Raw genomic sequence first — 27,868 nt, forward strand, 5'->3', positions numbered from 1 at the left:
TGGCTGGTGTCCTGATCCGGTGTAAGTCATCATCAGACTGAAGGGAATACCTCGGTGGTAGAAATGGCTTCCCCTGTTAAAAATGGACACTTGAGTAAATATCACCAGATTAAGGAAAAATGCTTAATAATAAGTGGGGACACATAATTATTCGTTTTCAGTATGGCACACTTCATAGTTTTCTAAATGCAGTTTCTCATACTTAACAACGGAAAGGCAGTATTCCACAAGTTTTGCTTCAGTAGCTTGCCTTTACCTTGCCTGGGCCACACGATCGAACCCAGTTACTAGTGATGTAACAACTGTTTAATAGTTAGACTATCAGCCTCAGTGGTTGAGCATCAACCCATGAATCCGGTTTGTGGGCCCGATCCCCAGTGCGGGGCGTGCAGGAGGCAGCCGATCAATGATTCTCTCTCATCACTGATGTTTCTCTCTCTCTCCCTCTCCCTTCCTCTCTGATGAAAACTCAGTTCTACTCTCTTAGCAACTTTCAGATACACAGTCCTAGAGGCCCGATGCGCGCAATTTGTGCAAGGGGCTCGGCCCTCCCAGCCCCAGCTTCATCCAGAAGGTCGTTTGGCTGTCTGGTCTAATTAGCATATTGCGCTTTTATTAGTATAGATTATTATAGATTATGAACTGCAGTCACCATACTGAACCTTACACCCCGGGACTTACCTGATTCTGTACCTGTAGTTTGTACCTCTCTGCTCCCTTTACCCATTGCCCACGTCCACTCCTGCCTCTCAGCCCGCAGTCTGCGGGTTATTTTTGTTTGTTTTAGATTCTGCATATGAGACCGTATGATACTCGTCGTTTGCTGCCTGACTTGGTTCACTTCGCATAATGCCCTCAAGGTCCACCCATGTCTCACATGGCAAGATGTCCCTTTTTTATAAAAGGCTGAGTAATATTCACACACGTGTCACATCTTTATCTATTCATTCATCAGTGGACACTTCATCGCTTCCCTCAGACTTCTCATCTCTGTCTTACTAAGAAAATCTAACATCCCACTGAAACAGCAGGCCCTCGGGTAACATCTTTCATTCAATGTTGTTTTTAAAATATATATTTTTATTGATTTCAGAGAGGAAGGGAGAGGGAGAGAGATAGAAACCTGTTCTCTATTCCACTCCATTTCGGAGAGTAAGGCTTCCGATCACCCAGGCGAAGCCGCGGACGGGCCCAGCTTTGCTCTGCTTGGGGGCTGCGTCAGGCGGAGCCTGAGCGTTCAATCTGCGGACAGATGGAGGCGGGTGGGTCATTTTTGTTTTGGATTCTGCATATGAGACCGTATGGTACTCGTCTTTTTCTGCCTGACTTGGTTCACTTCACATAATGCCCTCAAGGTCCACCCATGTCTCACATGGCAAGATGTCCCTTTTTTTATAAAAGGCTGAGTAATATTCACACACATGTCACATCTTCTTTATCTATTCATTCATCAGTGGACACTTCATCGCTTCCCTCAGACTTCTCATCTCTGTCTTACTAAGAAAATCTAACATCCCACTGAAACAGCAGGCCCTCGGGTAACATCTTTCATTCAATGTTGTTTTTAAAATATATATTTTTATTGATTTCAGAGAGGAAGGGAGAGGGAGAGAGAGCGCAGTAGGGATGGTGCAGACTTGCCCTTCCTGGGCCCGGCTTCTCGGTGCTGATGGAGACGTTAGAAGGTCTCAGTTCATGGGCAACATGCAGAATACGGTTCTGTTCCCGTGTTCAGAATGCTTCCCGGGCTGAGCAGGAGTCCAGCTCCCCTTACTGGACTGAGGGATGTTTTATAAAAGAATAATGGCATTAACCGCAGTGTTTCTTCGTATCTAGGGGGGCCTCTATTCAGTCACCCCAAACCCCAGACCGAAAGGACTCACTCACGTCATGGCCAGATAAAATGCGCCCCTGAGCCCCGCCGGCCGGGCTCAATGTCGTTTTGTTATAACACTGATGAGGTGCCAGGGACTTCGCTGGAGCTGCGGTCAGCCAGCCTCTGGTGACATTGGTCTCGTTATAAGTCGTTGTGCCTGTTTGAGAACCTATTGACGACATTGGATACAGACTCAGTTTGCTTCGCGTGTACAGGTCACTGCTGCTCCCAGCTGCTCTCGGGGGTTTGTTTGCTTTGTGAGCGGCAGGTGTTCTCTATTCCACTCCGTTTCGGAGAGTAAGGCTTCCGGTCGCCCAGGCGAAGCCACGGACGGGCCCAGCATTGCTCTGCTTGGGGGCTGCGTCAGGCAGAGCCTGAGCGTTCAATCTGCGGACAGATGGAGGCGGGGCGGCTTGTGTTCTGGGTGAGGAACCGAAATGGATAATACTTTTCTGTATTCATTTTATCTGCGGATATTCGTCCTCATGTTTTAAGTAAATACGCTGTGAGGTCCCAAGGTGATGTCACTCCCCTTTGGGGGGAAAGCGAGGCAGCCATTTCTTCCCGCCACGCAGTAGGGATGGTGCAGACTTGCCCTTCCTGGGCCAGGCTTCTCAGCGCTGATGGAGACGTTAGGAGGTCTCAGTTCATGGGCAACATGCAGAATACGGTTCTGTTCCCGTGTTCAGAATGCTTCCCGCGCTGAGCAGGAGTCCAGCTCCCCTTACGATCAGAATGTTTTATAAAAGAATAATGGCATTAACCTCAGTGTTTCTTCGTATCTAGGGGGGCCTCTATTCCGTCACCCCAAACCCCAGTCCGAAAGGACTCACTCACGTCATGGCCAGATAAAATGCAAAGAGAAACTTGCAATGAAATGCTTTGGAGACAAAGCTAGTTTTTATGTACAGCATGGGGCAAAAGTAGGCCTACAGTTGTTATTATGGAAAATGATACGGTAGTTAATAAATAATAATGCACGAAAAACTCGCTGCTTTGTGTACTCACAACGGTAAGCCTACTTGGGCCACGTGCGTGTTTTTGTGGGACTTTATACGCATTTCCAATGCAGTTTTACGTTTGGAAATGTACTCTGTTAGGGAGGGGAGGTGGTTGACAGTAAGATAAACATCACATGGCGCCGTTTAAAAACGCACGGCCAGGTGGTAGTGGCTCAGCCTTTCCAGGACCTTCCAGAACAAATGTGTTTGTGCGAGAGAAGCCGTCTTCACTTGGGTGATTGCAAATAATATTTAGATTTGGAAAGTATATCTGAGGGTGACGATTCAGGAACCAATGAAAATGAATGGAGCAGTGTTTTTAACGTGTTTTTAAGTTTGTGTGTGTGTGTGTGTGTGTGTTAGAGGCCAGAAATCGATATATTGTTTATATTTTTTAAAAAGAATTTTTAATTCTGCCGTTATGCTGAAATGGCCAGAGGGTGGCGCTGTGGCTCCACTGAAAAATAAATGTGCTCGCATTGTGTCCACATCCCTCATTTAATTTCCTGCTTATTTTTCTTAATCATACGCATTCTGACTGCTTTGTTACCCACTACAGTGAAGTATTTTATTTCACTTGCTTTGGTTAAGGTAACATTTTATAGTTACTAAAGTTTTTAAAAGTTTGCAATATTAATATGTTGGCCTTTGACTTAAAAAGAATGAGAATTTTAGGATCAATGCAATACGATGGAAAACTTAAAAAATTTTCCAGTAATTTATTTTTCATGCTACTATGTCTAATTATGCCTGATAACTTTTCAGAAAGATTTTAGAAACTGATCTATTTTATTGTATGCCACTTTTCTGTCATTTTGTGGAGAATTTATAGTTTATAAATTTTTCTAAACTATAAAAATTTTTGTAAACGAGTATGTATTTGTCAAAACATCATATTTTATATCTCTTGAGTATGTTTTAGCCTGAGATGTAAGAAGATACCAAATTCTATAAAATCTGACCATTTAAAAACCCTTTCAACTTCTATCTAATACCAGTGTTTTTGTAAGGAATTTAATGTGAATAGTATCTATTTATTTTTATAAATACAATTGGTATCAGCTTTAGAGGACTCAGTCCATAGGAGAAGCCAGGACCTTGGGCTCAGGAATAACTCCCAACTTCTGTGAAATCCAATCCAGCAGCTTTTCATTCGACTTCACTCTCTCTCTCTGTAATGAGATGCTGTTTAGTTTGTTTTTCAATATTTCTTATTGATTTTAGAGAGAGAGGGAGGGAGAGATGGAAACATCAATGATGGAGAGAGAATCCCTGGTCGGCTGCCTCCTGCACGGCCCCTGCTGGGATGGAGCCTGCAAGCCAGGCCTGTGCCCTTCGAACTAGTGGCCTCCTGGTTCCCGGGTGGACACTCAACCACTGGGCCACGCCGGCCGGGCAAGAAGTTCATTTTTAAACGCAGAAAATCTGTGTGCAATAGAAGAGTCGTTTAGTGATGGGTGGCCGCAGAGCTAGGTTCAGACCTGACCGCTACCCACCATTCAGGACCCAGGTCCTGGCTCGGGTGACCTGTGAGTCCCTGAACACAATCCCTCCCTCTCACGTGAGCAGAGGCCACGCCTCCACATGCCTCAGACCAGATACTTGATGTTGATTTTCCTTTGTCTCCCTGTGTTTCCCCTTCCCGGCCTCCAGCTGTTTTTCCTGCCTCCCACCCCCACTTCCTTTCTGCATTCCTTCTTTCCTTATTTATTTATTTATTTTTGGCAGAAAAGCAATAGCTCAGCAGATGGGTTGCTGTTGGTGGGTGTTCTGTGCCAGCCCTTGGGGAACCAGGAGGGGTCCCGGGAATGTGGGTGCAGCTGTGGGAAGGCTGGGCGGCCGCTGCTTGTCCCCTGTGGGAGGAGGGAGTGGCCGGGAGGCCGAGGAGTCTGGCAGCCCAGACAGCTGGTCCCAGGTCCCACGTGGCGGGTGATGGTGAAAGCCACCCCGTGCACATCCCAGGGCGCTCATTCCTCCAACGCGGGAAGGAGACTGGGGGCGGGGGTGGGAGACACACCCGCACACCCGTCCTCTCTCTTTGGGCGAGAGCCGGTGATTTTCTCGATTCTCACTAAAGCAGAACAAATCTCTTCAAGAAAAAAAAACAACAAAAAACAAAACCCTCTGGCCCGAATTAGTGGAATTCATGTGCAGAATCCCACCCTAGGAGAATAAAGCCAACGCCCCACGCAGGCCGCAGGGGGGGAGGCCCTGGCCTCTCTGCTCCGGGGGACTGTACCCCTGGGGACTGCACCCCTGCAGTCACATCTGCCCCGAGTTAGAGGCTGGTGCTCACAGCACGCGCGCGCGCACACACACACACACACACACACACGAGCCGAACGCTGCCCTGCTCGGTGCTGTGAGTCAGGCCAGGATGAGCCATATGCTGAGAAGGCGCTAAAGGGGGCGAAGAAGTCCGATTCTCTCCCAGAGTTCCTTCTCCGCGTTTCCATTTCTTACAAAGAAAGGTTGAGGGTGGGGCGGGGGGGGGGCAGGCACGCAGGGAGAGGAGCAACGTAGACCCGTGAGGGCACTCCGTCTGCTGTGACTCAGTGAAGCGATGAGCACTGTCCTTAGTAGCCGTGTGTCCCGAGTGCTGCATGGGGCGCGCTCACACGAAGCAGCGTATGTCAGTGGTGTGTGTTCCAAAGTAAATCCTTAAAATTAACGTTGTTTAGTGTTCAGTGTAACGGCCCCTGTAGGTTTGTTTCCGGCACTAAGTCCGTGTGAGCAGAGAGGAGAAACCCCACACACGGAGCGCATGGCTGTTCTGGTTTCTTGTTGATTCCATAACAGAAGCTACGAGCATTTACATGCACCTACGATTCAGTGAGAAGGTGCCGTCGCTCCTGCTCTGAAAGCATCTTGGAAGGTCCATGTTTGCAGGAAGCTCACTGGAGCTCAGCTCTGAGGACTGTACGCTGGTCGGGATGATTACTCAGTTCTTAGCTTGACTTCGAGTGTGGGAATCGGTTTCATTTTATTCGTTGATTTCATTGGGGAGGACGTACGCCAAAGAAGCACCTGGAAAGGGAAGGCTGGCCCAGCAGCCCTGGGGGCACGTTCTCCACCCGCACTCCCAACAAAAGGTCGCCCGGGCCGGTCTGGCTCCGTGGATAGAGTATCGGCCTCCGAGTGAAGGGTCTCGGGTTCGATTCCAGTCAAGGGCACATGCCTGGGTTGCAGGCTCGATCCCCGGGAGCAACCGCTCGATGTGTCTCTCTCACATGGATGTTTCTCTCTCTCTGTCTCTCTCCTTCCCTTCCACTCTCTCTAAAAAATTCAATGGAAAAATATCCTCGGAGTAACAAGCAAACAAAAAAATAAACGGGTTAATTAAAAAAAAAAAAAAAAGGTCCGTAGGGAAAAAAACTGATCTCTGCTTATCTTCCCACCAAGTTTTTATTTTCTCAACCAGCGTGAATACAAGTTTATAGATGCCATGATCGAAGCAGATTAACGCTGGTTTCTAAAAGTTACTGGGAATCAATCTGATTTTCAGGATGGTAATGATAGGTACTGTGATTTCTAAATATTTTGAGGTTATGGGGGATTTATAAAATACTTTATAATGGGTAATAATTTAATGAAAAGTTCAACACAATACAAACTTCATATATACATATGTATGTATATATATATTTGTGTGTGTTCATTCTTCATAGAAACAATTATAATTTTGTGAATAATTTTTCATTTGTAGTTTGCAAGACATATCAAGAAATCTGAAGGCCAGAAAATTCCGAAAGTTGAGTTGCAAATATCAATTTATGGAGTAAAAATCCTAGAACCCAAAACCAAGGTAAGGCTCATTTTTGAATGTCAGACCCTCTCGAATCTTTCCTTATGATTAGATTCCTGTTTTAATAAATACGTGATGTTTGTTACCGGTTGGAACTGATGGGTTCCCAGTTGACGACCACTTACTCCCTGGGGTTCTGTGGGGGGAGCGTTGGGCCTGCGCTCTGGCGGCCTGTGCCTGCCCGTGTGAGCTGCTCTAGGCCCTGCTGAGCGCATGAGCCCTGTGAGTCTGGTCTCAGGGTCCCTCCTATGCTGGGAGAGATGCGTGAGGAATGGGTCGCTGAGTAGGAAGCGGAGGCTGGTGCTGTTTCTGGAAAGGTCCTGGGCTGCCTGCTGCCTGTGGACATGGTCAGCGTGTCCTGTCACCAGGGCTGACGTCATGAGCCCTCGCACCTGCCGTCTGACAGCGGAGCTGGTTCCGCGCTGCCTGGCGGCTGCCGTGGCCAGTGATTAGATTCTCCCCGGGGCAGCAGGTGTCGGGCCCTTGCTGTCTCTCCCCACGGCACCTGTGCCCACACGACATCTGCCCACACAGCAGGAAGTCCAGCACCAGCTGGTGTTAAGGGAATGGACCAGTCCCTCATGTGTGTTTGTGCGTGTTCGCAGGAGGTCCAGCACCAGCTGGTGTTCAGGGAATGGACCAGCCCCTCATGTGTGTTTGTGCGTGTTCACTGGAGGTCCAGCACCAGCTGGTGTTAAGGGAATGGACCAGTCCCTCATGTGTGTTTGTGCGTGTTCACAGGAGGTCCAGCACCAGCTGGTGTTTCAGGGAATGGACCAGCCCCTCATGTGTGTTTGTGTGTGTTCACATGTGTGTTTGTGCGTGTTCGCAGGAAGTCCAGCACAACTGCCAGCTGCACCGAATATCGTTCTGCGCCGACGATAAGACGGACAAGAGGATCTTCACTTTCATCTGCAAAGATTCCGAGTCCAATAAGCACCTGTGCTACGTCTTTGACAGCGAGAAGTGTGTACGTATGCAGGTGTCGTGGGGGGTTGTTGTGTTACGGTCCAGGAATGTCTTGCTTCCGGCGTTAGTCAGGTCTTGGGACGTGAGCGAGGCCTGTAATTACTTAAACTCGCTAATGGGCCTGTCCTGCCCCCGGTCGGCCTGCGGGATCCCATCCGTAACTGAATTCTCATGTCAAGCACACAGGCTCGCATGCAAACTGCACCTTTAGGGCGTCAGCCCTGCTTATGCTGTGCATTTATTTATCTTAGAATCATATCACCTATTTGTGATTTTAATCTCAGGTATGACTTAGGAATGTGCACATAATGCAGAGTGATGGTCAGCAGAGTTCGTCTTTTCTGGAATGTTAATGGATCCGATGCAAAGAAAGATGTTAAACTCCAGGAAATAACGTCTGTGCGACTTCTTTAAAAATAGCCAACACTTTGAAAACATGGTTCTTCATTTTCATTACTCAGAAAGCTTACCATAGTGAAAGGTAGTAGAATCGTGGAAGGTGTGAGCGCATGTGTGCGCCTGTACATGGGGGCGAGTGTTCACTTGTGAGTGTAATCTAGAGTTCTCAGCAGGTGAGAACAATCAGAGAATTCTAAAGTTAAGTTCTGCAACGATTCTTTAATCTTCTGGAATCTTAAGGAAAACCCTGGGTCTTGATTATAAGCATAAGCTAATGCTAATCATAACCTATATTCTATAGTCCGAGGTCCTGTTGTAAAGCATAAGATGTGAATTCCAAGACACGTTGCAGCCATCAATGGCTTTTTCTTTCTCGAGTATGTTTTTATTGATTTTAGATAAAGAGAAAGGGAGTGGGAGAGGGAGATAGAAACATCAATGATGAGAGAGAATCATCAACTTCGATCAGCTGCCTCCTGCACCCGCCTCACTCCCTTGCTGGGGACCAGGCCTGCAGCCAGGGCCTGTGCCCTGACCGGGAATCGGAACGGTGACCTCGTGGTGCCTGGGTCGACGCTCATCCACTGATGTCTTCAACGAAGGAAGAACATCTCACCTCGGCAACATTCTTGGCTGAGACAGGAAAAGAACTTAATTCATGCGTTTGCTCATTGTTCAGGCTGCCATAGCTGCCAGAGGACTAGTATTATTGTCACCCTCACGCAGTTTATTTCTGTTTTCCGTATGTGAGCTTTTTGAAAACAAACACCTTTTTTATTTGTCCACGTAAGTCCTACAACAGGTGGACAATAGATACTCAATGAATTTTTCTTTAAAGAAAAAGGCCATCTTTCAGTAGAACATGCTAATATCTGTATCTTTTAGACTATAGTGCTCTTTAAAAAGGCAAATTAATGTGCTAACCTAATTGGCATCAAAATATCTTTTGAGAATTTGATGAACATTATAGAACATTTTGTCAGAAGAGATATGCTTACCCGTATGAGAAATGCTGTGTGCACAAGAAGGAATTTTCTATGCAGTTCCAGTGGTTTTTGAAACGTATCCTATTGAGTGAATGCGTCTTTTAGACTATAGTGCTCTTTAAAAAGGCAATCTAATGTGCTAACCTAATTGGCATCAAAATACCTTTTGAGAGTTTGATGAACATTATAGAACATTTCGTCAGAAGAGATATGCTTACCCACATGAGAAATGCTGTGTGCACAACAAGGAGTTTTCTATGCAGTCCAGTGGTTTTTGAAACGTATCCTATTGAGTGAATGCATTATGTTTAATGCTCCAAGTGCTGCTTGACCATGATTGCGTGCAGATGTTCCCTCTGTGTGACGGAGAAGGCTAAAGCAGACAGCTTCTATGTGTGCGATAGACTAGCCTTTTACCACTTACACCAGTGATGGCGAACCTATGACACGCGTGTCAGAGGTGACACGCGAACTCATTTTTTTGGTTGATTTTTCTTTGTTAAGTGGCATTTAAATATATAAAATAAATATCAAAAATATAAGTCTTTGTTTTACTATGGTTGCAAATATCAAAAAATTTCTATATGTGACACGGCACCAGAGTTAAGTTAGGGTTTTTCAAAATGCTGACACCCTGAGCTCAAAAGGTTCGCCATCACTGACTTACACCGAGCAGTGCACTTGGCTGTCTTTCTTGTCCTCCGCATGGAAATAAACTTCCTTGGGGTCTTTTGAAACATTAACAGAAGAGATCATTATGAACAGGAGCCTTCTTATGGCTTTGTGTCAAGTGCTTCTCTTCATTGGATCCCCATCAAATTGCTTACGTGATCGTTTAAACATAAGCTTGCCAGAATCCCTGACTTTATTGCTGCCCGATCATCACTGTTTGTCACCGACTTCCGTAATTGTGATTCCTGGAGGCATCATTCTCTCTGAAGAGAGCATGTGCGCATTGTGTTTTCTGAAGGCTGAAACGTGGAGCCTGCAGCGATGGCTCACACCGCCTGGTGCTCAGCACTCAGAAGGGGGCCTTGCAAAGCAGAGCTCTTCGGTTTCCACTTCAAAAAACAAGTTCATGTTGATCGGCTGGAGCTCGGAATCGACGGGTAGCCGTTCGCCAAGTAATTCTGCTCAGGTGGATGGAGTCTGGGCTTCGGAAAGCAAGGGTCTCAGCTCCCTCTCCAACCTCAAGTTAGCATCACTTCCATGAATGAGCTCAACCAGGACTGTTTCCTCAAAGCTTCATTACATTATTTTTACCTCAAGGTTTTATTTGCTCTAATTGTATTCATTTGCATAGCCTATAACTATAAATATATGGGAAATTGAATTTATACTTTAATACTTATTAAAAGAGAAATTCCCGGGCCTCCATGGTTTCATTGGTGTGATGTTTGTGAAGCGTTCAATTAATGACTTTACCCAACTTCATATTAATATCATAAGTAAGTGTGTTTGTCTGTCTTATTTTTTTTAATCTATTTTTATTGATCTCAGAAAGGAAAGGAGAGGGAAAGAGAGATGAAAACATCAATGATGAGAGAGAATAATTGATTGGCTGCCTCCTGCACGCCCCACACTGGGGATGGAGCCCGCAACCCAGGCATGTGTCCTCACTGGGACTTAAACCATGACCTCCTGGCTCATAGGTCGATGCTCAACCACAGAGCCACGCTGGGCACATTATTTTTTTTACATCGTACATGGGGAGGCATTGAGTTGTTACTCAGCAGCGAGAGCTCTGCTCATTTCCACTCCTCTACCCGCAGCTGCTGCCCTTCTGAAGTACCCGATGTGAATGCTTTTCTTGGTTCACAGAGCAGCCTGACACATGACCACTAAATGCAAATCTCCTTTGTTTTATTTGTATGAAGGCGGAAGAGATCACTTTAACCATCGGCCAAGCGTTTAACCTGGCATACCGGAAATTTCTAGAATCTGGAGGCAAGGATGTCGAAACTAGAAAACAGATCGCAGGGCTCCAGAAAAGAGTGAGTAAACTGAGCGGGTCGTGTCGCATGTGACGTCAACACAGGGAGACTCGCATATCATCAGGCAGACGTAGCAGGCCGCCATCCATCCCCCACACTGTCCCCCTGTCCCTCCCACCATCACCCGCCCGTGGCGCGCGGTTGTTAACCATTTCGTGTTGGATTCCCGCAAGAGCGTAGTGTCTCATGTGACTCTGCTTCACTCCTGATGCTTCTCACGGGGATCAGAGCAGCAGCAGCAGCAGAGGCCGGGTAAGTGGTTTCCCACGCAGGCCGGGCCCGCGCCGTGAACTGCCACCTCTCCACGCTCCTCAGCGCCCCGCCAGCGCCTCCCCGGCCTGCGGTTACTCCCCAAGGTTACGGGCGAGACTGCACCGCGCCCCAGGGAGCACAGATGAGGGATTAGGAACATGCCTGGTGCACACGTGTAAAAACATTCTGAACGCCATAGGTCTGCCCAGGCTCCCAGCACTCTGTACTCCCCAAGCTTCATCCAATAATACCAGGCAGCACATTGCAATTTAAATAACAGGGAATCCCACTCGTGAACGCAGTCACTATCAGAGCCGACATTTCCCAGGAATACTTTTCTGAAGGTCCGTCCAATGGTCATTTGCCTTTTAGATTCAAGACTTGGAAGCAGAAAACGTGGAGCTTAAAAACAAAGTACAAGATCTGGAAAACCAGTTGCGAATAACGCAGGTATCAGCATCCCCAGTAAGTACACAGAATCAGGGCATGTTTTCCCGGGAAGAGGATTTCCTGGTGACAGGATGTCTCTGGGTCATCAGTTCGGCGATGTTCCTAGTAACACTCTGTGGTCAGTAATTTAAAGCTGCATGTGGATAGAGAGGACAGCTACTCCCCAAGGTTAATTAAAAATTAAGATGTCCACCCAGCCAGAGGAGCTCAGTGACTGAGTGTTGACCTATGAACCAGGAGGTCACGGTTCGATTCCAGGTCAGGGCACATGCCCGCTTGCAGGCTAGATCCCCAATAGGGGGCGTGCAGGAGGCAACTGATCAATGATTCTCTCTCATCATTGATGTTTCTTTCTCTCCCCTGCTCTCCTCCGAAATCAATCCTATATAATAAAGAGCTAATATGCAAATAGTCATCACGCCATCACACCGTGATGCCCTCACACCGTCACAATCCATCACCAGGAGGTTGCGTGCATGGCAAGGCGTGCGCGGGTGGGCAGGGACTTAACGCTGCGTACACAGCGTGGGGGCGGGTCCCAGCGGCTCTGGCCTACCTCTTTGGGGCAATCCATCGAGGTTGCGTGCACGGCAAGGCGTGCGCGGGTGGGCGGGGACTTAACGCTGCATGCACAGCGCGGGGGCGGGTCCCAGCGGCTCCGGCTTACCTCTTTGGGGCAATCCATCGAGGAGCCCTGGATGGGTGGGTGGGGCCTACCTCTTTGGGGCGATTGATCACAGGGCTCCCGCACTGTGAGAGGGCACAGGCCATGCTGGGACCCATGAATTACATGCACCAAACCTCTAGTAAAAAATAATTTAAAAAAATTTAAGATTTCCTTGGTAGCTCAGATCAGAATTGTTTTTCCATGTTGCTCGTATCACTTGATTGTTTGTTGTTGTTTCTTCCTAGAATAATTCAGCCCTCAATTTTTTTCTTTGTGGCATATTTTTCATTTTATTCCTGTTGGTTACTATGTACTGAGGTTAGACTCACTGACTTCAGCCAACCTGCCCTTGGAGCACTGAGCTTCCTCCTAGAAGCTAGACTATCACCAAGACCAGATCTGCTTTCTTATGTTACATATCCCGGTTCCCACGGGGAGCGACACAGCGTATTTCAGACACTAACATGAAGGGTAGTCTCTTCAGACAACACTCAATGTTTATGGTTAAATTATTTCCCTTTGGTTTCTCAGAAATGTTAGATCCTCTTCCCAATACCAAGAAAGATACCATTGTTTTGTGATTTGGCTAAGTAACATTTTTGGAGGGAGATGGAAGTTCAAACAATATTTTTTCCTAGGCAAAATATATTTAGGATATTTTTTCTTTTTGAATCATGTGTACTAATGATTTTCTCCATTATAGTGTATATCTTAATCTGGTATTTTGTTAACATATATTTTTATTGACTTCAGAGAAGAAGGGAGAGGGAGAGAAAAATAGAAACATCAATGATGAGAGAGAATCATGGATCGGCTGCCTCCTGCACGCCCCACACTGGGGATCAAGCCCACAACCCAGGCATGTGCCCTGACCGGGAATCAAACCATGACCTCCTGGTTCATAAGTTGACACTCAACCACTGAGCCACATCAGCTTGGCATTATTTTGTATTTTAAAAACATTTAATGTATAACTCACGGCATATACTATGAGCCGAGACACAATGATAGCATTTGCAAACTTTTGAAAAGAATGTTTGTTGCAGATTTTTATGTGCAAGTTCATTTTGCTTCAGTCACTAGGCTGACCCAGGGAACACGTTTTAGCACATAGGTCTATGTTTGCCATCCAGCGCTAGAATGCTTCCCCAGCTCATCACCCTGAAGAATGCTTCTATGAGGAGATATTTAGGGTTTCACACTTGCTGTGCCCTGGAAGTGGGTCAAAACACGTGCTTCCCTCTGCACCCCCTGCCCCATCGTCCCCTGCAGCCGGGGGTATTCCCACTGCTTGGCAAGTAGTTGGTGCCTGGGGGGCGATAGGGCCAGGTGAGCGGACGGAGTGAGGCCTGTGCCCTCGAGCTTTTGTCATGCACACGCCGTGCTGGCACATCCTCCTCGGTCCGGCTGGTTCTGCTGTTCCTTCGGACCGCTTTCTCTTCACTGCCTTTACCAGGTGCTTCTCACCAAGTTTACTACTTTTTCGCCTCCCCCATTTTATGTATTTTTCTTTTTGGTGAATTTATTGAGGTGACACTGGTGAACAAAATCATACAGGTTTCAGGGGCACGGCGCTGCGACACATCATCCGTACCTTGTTTTGCGTGTCCCCCCCACCAAGTCAAGGCTCCTTCCATCACCATTGACCCCCCCTGCTCTCCTCCACCTCCCCTCCCCCTCCCATCCCCCGGGCAGTCACCACACTGAGAGAGGCTCTGAATGACATGGAGCAGAAAGGAAGAGAACGGGCGGGAGCCTTTTAGAGAGATGGTTGTCGGGCGGCCCTTGCTGCGCAGGTGGCATGCGAATGGAGGCGGCGGATGAGTCAGGGCAGACGGCTGAGAACAGGCACAGGCCTGCGCCTGGAGGGGGAGCCGACAACGTGGAAGTGACGCGGAAGGTCCGAGTCTGGGCCTCACGGGGCCCGTGGGCCAGGGCGAAGCTCTTAGTGTTGCTGTTGTTGTTGTGGTTTAACTGCACCGACGGAGAAGTCGGGATTAGGGCATCATGTGGCTGCTGCCCGCACCACAGGCTATGAAGAGGCCACAGTGCCCGGCCGGTGTGGCTCAATGGTTGAGCACTGTCCCATGGACCAAGAGGTCCCAGGTCTGATTCCCAGTCAGAGTACAGCCTGGGTTGCGGCTCGATCCCTAGTAGGGCGTGTAGGAGGCAGCCGATCCATGACTCTCCCTCATCATGGATATTTCTCTCTCCTTCTCCCTCTCCCTCCCTCTCTCTCTAAAAATCAATTGAAAAAAGCATGTCAAGAGGCCAAAGTGAGGTCCCAGACTGGCCAGGCCGCTCCTGCCGTGGAGCGGGCAGGAGGAGGCCAGTCGGTCTAGACGTCTGTCAGCTGAGCCCGTCAGCAGAGCGTGGTTCCTGATGCGCGTGGAGGCGGAGTTCGCAGGATTTCCTGATGGCTGGTGGGCGCCGTGGAGTGAGAGAGCGGCCAGGATTGCACGGGTGCCGCCCTCTGAAGTAGACATGACGTGGGGGCGGGGGCAGTAAGAAGCAGAATTTCACTCTTGCTCACGTGAGTTCTGCCTACTGGGCGGAGCTGTTCAGTGGCTGCAGGAGAGACAGACCTGCCTGTGGTGTGGCCCCGAATGCAAGCGTTTGCTCTTCCTCTGTCGTCGGGGGGACGCTTGTCGGTGGTTTCAGTTCATGCTCCCGGGATAAGTCTGCTCCTGGAGCGCGGAAGGAGTAGTTTAGTTCTAGCCAGAGAAAACAAGTAAGAGACTTTTTCTTTTGTTTGCTCTCAGTATTAAAATGAAAAGACATTTTTCACGACGAAAAAGGTGTATCTTTAATAGATATGAATATCCCAAACCCCTTTTCACCTAAAGCCAATTCCTTAAGTGATGAATGAAGACCACTCCTGCTTTTCATTTTCTCGCGTGTAAAGTCACAGCTGTGTCTTTGCTTGTACCGAACAACCAGCACGCTGGCGTGTCTCCTGGACACACGACGGTGGTCCCCGGTCCCTTTTCCGCCGAGTGAAGTCGCCTCGACAGGCTGTGTCCATGCCTCTGTGTCCACCGACACCGTGGGCGGCTTCCCGGGGCTTTTGGAAGTCGGGTCCTTCTTAGGACAGCGTTTCGATACAGCGAGAACTTTCCGTTACTTGGCTGTGCTGTTTGCTCTGCGCTGGGCTCTGCTGGTTTGGCAGCAGATCAGAGGTTGGTTTTCCACCATTTGGTACTAATTATCTCGGAACAATCTGATTTCCATTTATTGCATTCACATGGCAGCGCTGCCTGTATTTATATCAGAAAAGTGGTTTATTCTGCCCTCCTGGCCTCGTGGCCGCCTCCAGAGGGTTGCTTCATTATGAGATGTGGGCACAGCGAGTGACATCAAATCCCTCCTCTTGATTCTCGTGTCTGGGTGCTTACATTGTACATTTCTGGCTCGAGGAGCTTTTAACCAAATCAGACTCTTGCCAGGAAGTTAAGTGAACAAAGTTGTAGTCCTGAGACCCACTGGGCGTTCTGTTGCTGAGGAACATGATATCTTCCCTCCATGAGACCCAGTGAGACCGGCAAACCCTGCCTTCGCGTGGTCGGCTGCGTGGCCACTGACTGAGCCGGGCAGGACGACTGCGACCTGAAAAGTGGATTCGCTGCGAGTAAACATTTATCTTCCTCTGGCGTTTTCTCAGCGACGAGTGCAGTGGAGATGGGCAAGGGCAGATGGTGCAAACGCTCCGTTACACAACAAGCCCACTGGGAATCTTTAAACAAAGGCATCAGTTTTAAACATGAGCGTTGACTCAGGAACACTTGGTGCCCACAGAACACGCTGACCAGTCCACAGCGTCACTTTCATAACTGTTACGTCTCCAAAAGACGATCTAGAGAAGTAAACCCTTGTCTCATGGGAAGAAAAAATACATATTCCATTCCAGTTCCGACCATGAGCACCTGATTCAGTCACTGATCTCTCCTTGTTTCAGTTTTCCTCTCTGAGATAGTAGACATGGTAGCCATTCGATTTGCAGAATTCTTGTAAGAACATATAAGATGATAATAGGTCTTATAACGAAGAAACCAATATAAACAAATGGAAAGCTGAAAAAATACATCCATGATGCTGTAAGTTCTAAATTCTAGAAGTTGTTACTTATTTAAAAAGTGATGTAACCCGGCCAGCATGGCTCAGTGGTTGAGCATGGACCTATGAACCAGGAGGTCATGGTTCGATTCCCGGTCAGGGCACATGCCCAAGTTGTGGGCTTGATCTCCAGTGTGGGGCGTGCAGGAGGCAGCTGATCAGTGATTCTCTCTCATCATTGATGATTCTATCTCTCTCTCTCCCTCTCCCTTCTTCTCTGAAATCAATAAAAATATATTTTAAAAATTAAAAAATTAAATATAAATAAATAAAAAGTGATATCGAAAATGTGCCCTAACAGTGGACTTTAAAAGCATGAATTAGCATAGCAGGATAGAACGTATTGCTGGAACCTTTTTACATTACCATTATATTTCCCATCTTTAGTCTTATTTAACCATTTTTAATGAGAAATTTTTAATTTAGACCTTCATATTAATAAATATAAATAATTTGCTTTTTAAATTTAATTCTAAGTAGAATATTGAACCTCTACTATTTTAATAATTTTGATAAATTATGTTTTAACCTTAAAGTTGTTTTACATTTTTAAAAGGGTCTTGGAAGGTTGATAGCACCAAAATAACAGCATAAAGTAAAATTTTGGTGTCATGCTCATATTTCTATAGACATCACCACAGAAATGTTCAGTCTTTCATTCAGCGTTTACTGCTGGGAGTCAAACCTCCACACCTTTTATGTAGGCACAGCTCAAAGCTGAAATGGTCCCCCAAGCACGTCCCCCAAGCATGTCCCCCACGCACGTCCCCCAAGCGTGTCCCCTACGCGTGTCCCCCACACGTGTCCCCCACGCGTGTCCCCCACGCACGTCCCCCACGCATGTCCCAGCCCCCACCTCCTGGAGAAGGAGCCACAGGCGCCCAGGAGCAGGGATCTCAGACGCGGGCTCTCACTCGTGTCCAATAGCTTCTGCGCAATGACCAGCTCCGTGTGGGCACAGAACTCATCTCAGCAGCAAAGTAACTGGGAGCCCGGGCATCGCCCCGAGACAAGGCCAAATCAGTGGGTCCAGAATTTAAGGACAGTCACAACAGGAACATCAGCTCTACTAGACTCCTCACTCAGATATTCCTTTCAACATTAGTAACATTTTCCCCAGTCGCCTGTCCTTCCCACACGCTGTAATTTTCCAAACAAGTTTCCGTGTGCACTTTCCTCCTTGTCCCCCCGTCTTCTCCTGAGAGCCTCTCTCTGTCCTTTCTTCCAGCTGCTGCTCACAGTGTCTGCCCACGGGCTTCAGAGCTGTGCGTCCCCGCTCTGGCGCTCGAGTGAGGACGCGCCCCCCTGTCTAAACCTTCTTCCCATTCCCTCCACCCCTGCGTGCGCGGCCGCCTCCAGGCTGTCGCTGGGGATGACACCGCCGCCTCCTAAGTGTGGCCTTCCCCGGCCCGTCAGCGAGAGCCGCACCCTGAGACCGCATGTAATTTTCTACACGGAAACTTCTCTTTACTTCCCGCTGATCTTTAATTCTGCCAGCTGTGCTGTGAGAGGCAGTGGGAATGCGGGTGTGTCTTGAACACTGGGATCTGGGCCTTGGTCTGCCGTGTTCGCCTCCTTTGGCCACCTGACATCAGAGAGCTCCAGGCGGAGGGTGTGGGTGGTGCACAAACCCCCAGAAAGATGAGGGGACGGGGACCTCAAGGGACCCTTTGATGCAGCAGGTGGGACAGGAGGTCATCGGTGACGTTGGCGGGAGCAGTTTCGGTCGAGTTCATGCCTAAACGGCAGAGTCTAGCTTGATAGGTGTCGAGGGTTGAATGGAGTACAAGTTGGGGCAGGAGAGGTAGTGCCTTCCTCAGGGAGCTGAGCCTGGAAGGGAAGAGAAAGGATGAGAGAGGAAAAGAGAGGGACAGAGTGAGACATCTTTGGTTGTTCTGTTTTGACTGCAGTTGAGATGTGAGTTCTTGATACTCTGAGGAAGGTGAGGGGGTTCGCAGAGCAGCGTTCCGGAGGAGGACGGTGTGAGGGTGAGGCTGCCTGAGGGTTTGGACAGTGTTTATGTTAAAGGAAAGGATGGTAAAGGGGGAGATGACAGCGATTTTCCTGCGTGGAAACATGCACCTGCAATCCTGCTAATGGCAGGCCTGTCATCTCCACACATAAGCAGCCTTATTAGTCTTCATTGTTTTCGCCGTCTGCGACTCAGAAAAATAAATGCATTCTGAGAGCTGTCCCTTTAATATGAGCTACTCGAAGCATTCTCTGTCTACGTTCTCAGAGGGAAAGGAAAAATTTCCTCACCATCCCTCTCCAATGTGGGACTTCTTTCTTTCCTTTCTATGGATTGTGTATGTGTGTGCGCATGTGTGTGTGCGCGCGTGTGTGCGTGCGTGTGTGTGCGTGTGTGGCATATGCGTGTGTGCATTTTCCCCTGAATGACAAAGTGATGATTATTTCATTCTGTCATTATGCCCTGGCCCAGACTGGCTCAGATAGCAATGATCTTGGTGGTGTATTCGGTGATTATTAACTTAAACCACAAGGTAGGGTTTTATTATAAAAAACTTGGTGAAATTTTACTCAGCAGAAAAGGCACTGCAATGTGTCTAAGAGTTGGCTGTCACTGTGGTTATAAATATAAATTAAAACACACCCTTAAGAACTGTGAAACTTGTTATCATTGCATTTATATGGTTATATCTAAGAAGGTACATCACTTATGTTCAATTATTTTTGTTTAAAATTATAATTTTATGCAAGATCTATTACTGAAATCATGCTTTCTATAGTTTCTAGCATGTTCAGTCTCTGATACAAATGGCAGTTATTCTGGATGCACAGAAAATCCAGCGCATGCTCCGTATCTCCCGAGAACAGTATCGTCACTAGGTTTGCCCTCATCTTTGAGGACATTTTTGCAGAAATTTTCTCTTGCTCTCTTGCCCATGAGCACTTAGCATAGCTGTTTGGACCATATGAATTGCCAATATGTCATTGTTTTTGGCTCACAGAATTTGTTGTCCATACGTCTGCATGTCTATGAAGTAGTTCGATGGCAGTGTGTCCACATGAACTCACTTACCTTCTCTCACCGCAGGCCGGCAGCGTGTCGCCTCAGTCGCCCTCCACGGACATCTTCGACATGGTTCCCTTTTCCCCCACCTCCCACCCACCGGCGGTGCCCACGCCCAACGGCACGCAGCCGCCCCCAGTGCCTGGCAGAGCTGCTGGGATCAGTAAGTTCCGACACAGGTCACTGTGCCTGCTGCGCTTGTGTACATTGTGATGGCCAACTGATACTTTATGTGGAATTAGATATCTTAACAAGCTCATTAACATTTTTTATAACATTTTTGTTACTGATTTCAGAGAAGAAGGGAGAGATAGAAACGTCAGTGATGAGAGAGAGAGAATCATGGATCGGCTGCCTCCTGCACGCCCCACACTGGGGATTGAGCCCGCAACCGGGGCCTGTGCCCTGACCGAGAATCAAACCGAGACCTCCTGGTCCATAGGTCAAAGCTCAGCCACTGAGCCACACAGACCGGGCTCATTAAATTTTTTAATTACCAAAGGGTTATGTTTCCATGTGCATACAGTATTATGTTTACAAAGTATACATGTGTCACATTCATAGTTCAGAGTATACTACTAAAGACATGATTTAGACGTAAAATTGTATGAAAATGACATTTTGGTGTAGGATTATTTATATCATAATACAAAGCATTGACATATTTTTATTGGGTTATATTGGGGCTGTATTTTTAATGTTTTAATGATTAAAAACAACTCTGCTGGGAATTGTCATGATTTTGACATGTCTCATGGAACTCAGTGTAAATTTTGGGATAAGCTTAGTGGGAGAAATACATAAATCTATGCATTCCATGATTCATTTATTACTCCTATAGAAGCGTTCTTTCTTTGACATCTGAAATGTTTGAAAGGCGTTGCTTTTCTGATTCACCTTCTGAATCTAGAAGGAACATGAGAGTCTCTTTTTGATGAATTGGAAAGCAGCCGGCAGACACTCGCTGTTATTATCTTGAATGTGTGACCTGCGCCCTGTCACAGAACCGAAAGAATGGTTCCCACGGGCCGTGATCAGGCACCGGCACCGTGTCCAAAGTGAACCCGAAGGAAAGAGAATTTACACAGTCTGCTCTCCTGCACCCTCTCAGCATCACAGGAACGCATTTCAGTGTGACTCTGAAGTGTTAGCGTGAGGCTCACAGCACGGCAGGGCCCTGGTTGGTGTGTGTCCCTTTGTGAAACGTAACGTCTATTCCCATGTGAGGCGGTCATTGACTTTAGAAGACGAACGTAAATGCGAAGGAATAACATCGGGGACTTTAAAAATCTGTTGATGGGAGTGTTCAATACTTGACCTAATTTGAGATGTATACGTAAATTCCTCTGGATATATTTTGTGCCAATACACACATCATTGTGTTCTTAGAAAAGGCTGCCAATATCCTGATACTGTCATGGGCTGTTTTTTGTCCGTCTACGTGTCCGACACTCTTCCTTTACCGCTGCTTTATAACTGGTGGGAGACCTCTCACTCTTCAGAGTGTCTTTATTTGGGTGATAAATGATATGTTCCTCTTAAGTTTATACAATCCTTACCAGAACCAGGGACTTCTAAGCACATCATCGTGTTCTTAGAAAAGGTTGCCAATATCATGATACTGTCATGTGCTCTTTTTTGTCATTATGCGTGTCCGACACTCTTCCTTTACCGCTGTTTTATAACTGGTGGGAGACCTCTCACTCTTCAAAGTGTCTTTATTTGGGTGATAAATGATATGTCCCTCTTAAGTTTATACCAGTGGTTCCCAAACTTATTTGGCCTACCGCCCCCTTTCCAGAAAAAATATTACTCAGCCCCTAGAAATTATTTTTTTTTAATTTTAATAGCAATTACTCATCGCCCCCAAATGTACCTGTGGCCATCACCGCCCCCCTGGATCGCTGCAGCGCCCACCGGGGGGCGGTAGCGCCCACTTTGGGAATCACTGGTTTATACAATCCTTACCAGAACCAGGGACTTCTAAGCATTTGTCATTTATTAACTTATTTCATATATGAATCTGATGCCCCAAAGTTATAACTGGAGAAGCAAGAATAATGGGAGGAAAGGAGCGATGTCCAGGATACAAGCAGCTTAGGTAGTATTTCTTACACAGCCTTGACTTTAGAGTGTGGTTACAGTTTCCTGAAAATGAAAGTCTTACTACATTATAACTTCCCAGGCCCATCGATAACTTGAAATTCCTTTATAGGCTGTTAGGGTTTTATTTGAATTGATTCAGAGGAAAGAAATGTCTTAAACCATTAAAAAATTTCTTTTTCAATTAAATAATAGGTCATAGCCTTATCAATCACAGCCATTGATTTTAACTTGGATACTTCTTTGTGATTAAGAAAAAGTATACTTTAAAGTATATGTACAGGGAGCTTTTTGATGCTGGGATGATACTGGGATCAAGGGTTTTCTAGGAAGGTGACATGATTTCACACCACATGAGATGCGATCCCTTAAATTTTTTCTGAGATTCATACGTGAACTCTGAGTAAAACTGCCTCCTGGCTCGTCAGTCCTGCGCGTTGCTTCACAACCAGGTCCGTGAATGGAATGGGGACGTCTCGGTGAGGAGCACATTCATTTTAATAACATGTAGGTATTGTAGTGCATTAATTATCAAGTGTTCGGTGGATTTGATATTAGGAAGCGCTAGTTAAAGACGCATCCTAAAGTGAGTCTGTGCTTCTGGTTGGTATTTAACAAGCCTGAGCTTGGGAAAGCCCAGCGCACAGGGTGAGCGGCTCGCTTGTCATGTGGGGTTTCTTTGCGCGACCGGCCTGTTGTTCATACACCACGTCATTGTCTTCTGTCCAGAACGAGACCTGTTTGGAGCAGAGCCCTTTGACCCGTTCAGCTGTGCGGCAGGCGACTTCCCTCCAGACATTCAATCAAAACTCGATGAAATGCAGGTGACTACCCGGCAGATCGGCCCAGGCCTGGGGTTCTCTCTTTAGTATGTGATTCTATAGACTCTCCAACAGATTGGCCCATTCATGGATTTTTCTTTTTAATATGTGATCCTGTATACCCACATTATCCTTTCCTTGAGTTATTATCACTATGAAAACTTACTTAAAATAATTACTTTAAAATAATAATATGCATTTAGTCCTATAAACACTCCTGCAGATGCTAAGGATGAGGTTTGGTTTAGTTCTTAATGGTGCAACTTGCAATGGCAATGAAATGGTTCATGTTCTTGTGCAAAATTGCATGGAGTCTAATGGCTCATTATTTTGAAATCCAAGAATTAAAAGGTCATTACACTGGATTTATAAGATTCTATCTCAGTCTTAACAATTATGAATTTCAAAACTGTGAATGGGTGGCTGAAGGAAAGCCTTTGTCAGGCTCACGCCAGCCTCTCCTGAAAGAGGCATTGCAGGGCAGTGCATGACTCTGGGCTCTCGGTGAAAAGCAGACGCCCAGCCCCCAGCTTTTTAGGAATGTAGTTCAGTTGGGTTTTGTTCTTTCTCTCCCTTTCATTTTCCAGTTTTGAGCTGCTCTGGAAGTTTGAAGATACTGGTTTTAAGAGCTCTATAGAATGGGCCATGATTAATCTATGCTCTTATAAACACTAAGTTCTCCTGTTTCATTTTCTCTTCATAATTTGGTGAAGTTATTATATGCTAGTTTTTATCAAAGACATATCCTTGAAGCTCTCAGGCAAATATTAATTCAAAAATCATAATTAAGTAAAAAAATTACAACACCGAATAAAATCCAAGTTAAGAACTTTGATATGACAGGATGAATGATGTCATTTAGCTGAAACTGAAATCACCAGTATCAAACCTTCTGTTCGTCTCAGGGTCCCCATCTCTTTGCTATATTCCAAATACTGTGAAACTTTCACCCAAATAGGGCACGGTAACTTGTCAGGAACGCTTTATTTCTGCCACATGGAATCCATTGCTATGCTTTTGTGAGGACGAATACACCTATAGGCACTGATGTGATAGTATTTGTTCTCAAGTTTATACAAATCATAAAGAGGACTTTCTTATCAATGCTTTTTAGATTTTCACAAAATTGAAAAATTTTCCATACATTTTTGAAGATAAGCCTACAGCTTTAGATCTTTGTAGGCACTCAGCTTTGAGAAACACTGTATTGGAATGACTTCATCATGTGTTAGACAAAGAATGTTAAGCTGTGGTATTTTTTGCTGTTACTTTCATTTTTGCCACTTCTAATATTTTCTTAATGTCTTCTTCATTCTTTTCTGCTTTCATGGTGGGTAGCGCCAGAGATGGTTGGTATATTATTTTCATAATAATTTTAAACAGCTTGCAACTTTTTAAAGCTAAAACTGTAACATTTGCATGCTTTGTTTAAGAAATATTCAAACAGCAGTTTCATATGGATGTATCTGATTATTAATTGTGTTTCAAGGGATCTTACAACCCATATTTTAAAGTATTTTTCTCAATGACATAGTCACTATTGTGTTGTCCATATCATTGCTTGCCTATGTCTTTGAGTCCAGGAATAACTTGCAAGGTCACCTCAATTAAAGTAAAATAATATTTTCATCTGAAGTCAATGATGATTCTATTATTTATTTTGTTAGCTTAATTAGTCGAATGCACAGTTAGCTACTATTTTTATCTTTGCATAGAATGTAAACATTTATACAGTATAATAGGCGTCATAAACCATCATATTGAGTTAATAAGACTACTGAAATATTTGGTTTCCCTTTTTTATTGACAGAGAAAGGTCACAGAAACATCTCATACATGTACAGTTTAGTAAAAAAATGTTAAGCCATATTTCATTATAAATTGCTAGAAAGTTAGATATTTATTTGAAATCAATAACTCAGGTTTTTCATTTGACATAATTTAAACTTCTGGTACATGACGTCAGCAGGGAAATCAGTATAAAATAGTATGGTCAGCCCAGAAGCACACCTTGTAAGTTATAATAACTTAATACCTGGCAAGTCAGTGAACGGTGAAAGAATTGTGCATTAAGTGATGTGAAGTTGACTGGTTAATAACTTGGAGGATCAATGTACCAGTACAGTAGACACAGCAAATATTCAAATACATTTCATAAGCAGTAGACAGATTTAAATGTTTGAAATATGAATATCAGACTTTTTATTTGGAGAGAAATTTTTATAAGGGTATATTTTATATAAACATATAGTCTTTTACAGAAGAACTTCCATAGTTCTCTTAAAATTTCTGTTTAATAATATAACTATGTCAAATATACTTAATTAAAGTACATAGACAAATGATTAAGAAACTAAACAATCAACAGATGAATTTTAAAAAAATAACAGTAGTTCACAAAAGAAAACCAAGTGGCTGGTATACATGTAGACATGTTCAGTCTAATCAGAGAAAACATGCAAATTAAGTAAAGAACTATAATCTAGCAAATTATAAGTATTATTTTTTTAGTTATAATCACACTAGTGCAAGTGACGGAGCAAGCGCTAACTCACTGTGGACCGGCGTCAGTCCCCGCGTGCCTTTGGGGGTGCTCTGCTACTAATACTCATGTTGTATTCTTCACCAAGTTAATGCAGTCTGTTCTGAGGAGAAAATAATTATAAGTGTGAAGATTATGGAAAATAATTCAGTACATCTTAGAAATGGTAAAATACGGGAAACAGTTCAATCGTATTAAAAAACAATAGGCTGATGCTACATAGTCATTAAATTAGTTTAATGGGGACTCCGTAAAGAAAGCTTGTTCTGCTCATGGGTGTCAAGAGCTGCCTGGGGTGTACACCTACGTGAAAATTTGACAAGCCGACATTCTGACTGAATTATTTCTTAGTTGCTCAAAGCCTGAAGATTTCAACTTTTGTTCATAGTCTCTTTGATGTACTGATTTTATTTATTTATGTGTTTATTTATTTATTGCCGGGTGCTCTCCCACTTTAATGATTTCTCTCTGCTTTACAGGAGGGGTTCAAAATGGGACTGACTCTGGAAGGCACGGTATTTTGTCTGGACCCCGTGGACAGCAAGTGCTGATGTCAAGAGGAGAGTGCCTGGTTCATGTTAGATTTGTTTGATCTGCACATACGTCTGTGATTACTTTACGGCAGGTCTTATCCATGTGCCAATATATTTTTTAATATCTTCACTTTCTGAAAATTATTTCCGTAAAATTTCCTCATGCCTTCACTATTGATCTGTAACATTTTATTTTAAAGACAACTCACTGTATTCTTTTGTGTTCCTGTCTGTTTCTGTTGTAAAAGAATTTCTACTCAAAGGACAAATGATCCAAATATCTCTCTTGTGTTTGAGTTCTACGGCGTTCGCACCTTGAAATCTGTGTTCAGACTCCAGGCTGCTAGTTTAGTGCTGATTTCCCAAAAGCCATACCTTAATGAAACCTTTGAAAGTCCTAAAGAGATATACCAATGCCAAACTGAATACTATATTCAAACTAATAAACATGATACCAGATGTCATTTTATGTATGAAGCGCTGTTTCCTATCATTGAGAAAATGTAAACTTTGAATATAATGCCACCAGGTCATTTTTGGTAGGTGAAATAACAAACATATAAATGCCTATTATAATTAAACCAAATGTATGTAGAGTATTGGTAGATGCAAGGTAATAATGTTAGCCATTATCATCCGTTATACTCTAAATATTTTATTTCATAAACAAATATTGTGGGAAACTGTAAAATTTCCTTTTTAGCAAACACAGTTTAAGTTCTAATGAGATAAGTTACGTTACTAAACATATAGACATCCTTCGATCTCATGTTTCCTGAAAAAGCATTTGGAATGTTTGCTGTCTATAGCTGCACTGTCTGTTACCGTATTTATTTTACCAAATATATTTTTGTCTCAAAATATTGTGATGTCTCATTAGTTTTGATACTATACAATCTATAGAAACTCCTCTTCATGAATCACCAATATTATTTAGCAAATTTAATGTTTTGTTGTTGACATTAGAATCTCATTTTTTTTTCACAAAAATCAAGTTGCTGCTCAGTTTCTCTTTAACTTGAATAATAATTGTTACTCAGTGCAACCAAAATTTACGGTTAAAACTTATCATTTGGTTCATCGCAATGTGAGAACCATGAATGAGGCTACATCGCTGGGAGACCTGCAAAACAGATTCTCCTTCTCTTTTACTCTCAGAAATTTTCTTCAAGTGCTAAAGGTACATTTTCACTAGGAAAAGAAATCGAACAGCTTATGCAATATTCTATTTGTATGTATCTCCATAAGGTTCTATGATATATGTAAGCCTTCTTGGTTGTTTCCTGGTCTCTGTTAGGTTGTACCTTAATTAGAAGGTAGTATATGTTTCATAAAGAAAAGTCTTTATAATTTTGCTTGTCATATAGTATTTTGGAATTTGTATAATGAGGACGTTTAGAAGCCATATCAATGGCTTTTTTTAACAGATAGAATTTGTATTTTTATTGTACTTTAAAAAGCTTTATGTAATAGGAATATATTTAGTGGCCATTTATTATCAATGGTAACATAATAAAATACTTAAGATGGTATTTGCACATTTAAGATACATTACCAATTTTTAATGGTAATCAGGTAATCAATTCTGCTACTGGCATGATTAAACAGTCCATAATTGGTCATTGATTATGAAAATTTGTTTCACCAGTGAATTTTTATGAAGATCCCGTTGAAAATTGTATTTCTACGTAAACTCAATGATATGTTTGATTTTACTGAGAATAAATGATTTTAATTAAACTGTATAACTTGATCATTAATAATCCCTAATTAAGACACATTTTGAAGTTAATTTCATGCTGGATTTTTCTGGTCACAAGTTGGAGACAAGAGAGACAGGGTTTAACTTCATTTCTTAGAGCCCACACACATTGCTAGCCATCTGAGCAAATATTCACTTGTAAAAGCAAAGGATTTGATCCTGCTGATGAGAGAGGTCACAGTGAGACACGAGTCTGAGCTGTTGGTTTGGTTTGGGTTCTTTGTCTCAAGCGGACAAATGAATTCAGGGACAAAGGAGGAGTAAGCAAAGGGAAACGAAGTTTATTACAGCGAAAGTTAGCAAAGCTCTCAGCAGGCTAAGGGGTCCCGAATAGGGTTCCCACAGAAGCTGACTAGTCTAGGGGTTTCTATTTCCTGCTCTTGCCTCCTATTGGCTCTTTCAAAAATAACACCAGCCAATCTCCTTTTGCCTTCATCTTCCCCTTAGTTCCCACTCTCAGGTCAGGGGGTGACTGGTCCATTCAGTCTATCTTGCTCACATCCTGGCCATTTGGCTCATTCCCTCCTAATTTACCATGTTCCCTCCCCAGGCCCTTACCCT

General features: G+C 44.7%; 1 protein-coding gene across 7 annotated transcripts in view; it reads left to right on the top strand.

Moving 5' to 3' along the window:
- Positions 1–27,290, top strand: part of GULP1 (GULP, engulfment adaptor PTB domain containing 1) — a 101,938-nt gene extending 74,648 nt beyond the window's left edge. For 3 of the 7 annotated variants that reach the window (XM_005866267.2, XM_014539728.1, XM_014539727.1), the window contains exons 5-12: positions 6,584–6,682; positions 7,515–7,652; positions 10,914–11,030; positions 11,259–11,282; positions 11,655–11,747; positions 19,571–19,709; positions 22,379–22,473; positions 25,492–27,290. In XM_005866267.2, coding sequence (XP_005866329.1) covers positions 6,584–6,682; positions 7,515–7,652; positions 10,914–11,030; positions 11,259–11,282; positions 11,655–11,747; positions 19,571–19,709; positions 22,379–22,473; positions 25,492–25,563 — 777 coding nt within the window. In that variant the 3' untranslated portion in view covers positions 25,564–27,290. Of the gene's footprint in view, positions 1–6,583; positions 6,683–7,514; positions 7,653–10,913; positions 11,031–11,258; positions 11,283–11,654; positions 11,748–19,570; positions 19,710–22,378; positions 22,474–23,808; positions 23,820–25,491 lie in introns of all 7 variants that reach the window. The other 4 variants (XM_005866270.2, XM_005866268.2, XM_005866271.2 and 1 more) reach the window with 4 other exon arrangements.
- The last annotated feature ends 578 nt before the right edge of the window (positions 27,291–27,868 follow it).

Source organism: Myotis brandtii, unplaced genomic scaffold (assembly GCF_000412655.1).
Source record: "Myotis brandtii unplaced genomic scaffold, ASM41265v1 scaffold227, whole genome shotgun sequence".
Classification (NCBI taxonomy): domain Eukaryota; kingdom Metazoa; phylum Chordata; class Mammalia; order Chiroptera; family Vespertilionidae; genus Myotis; species Myotis brandtii.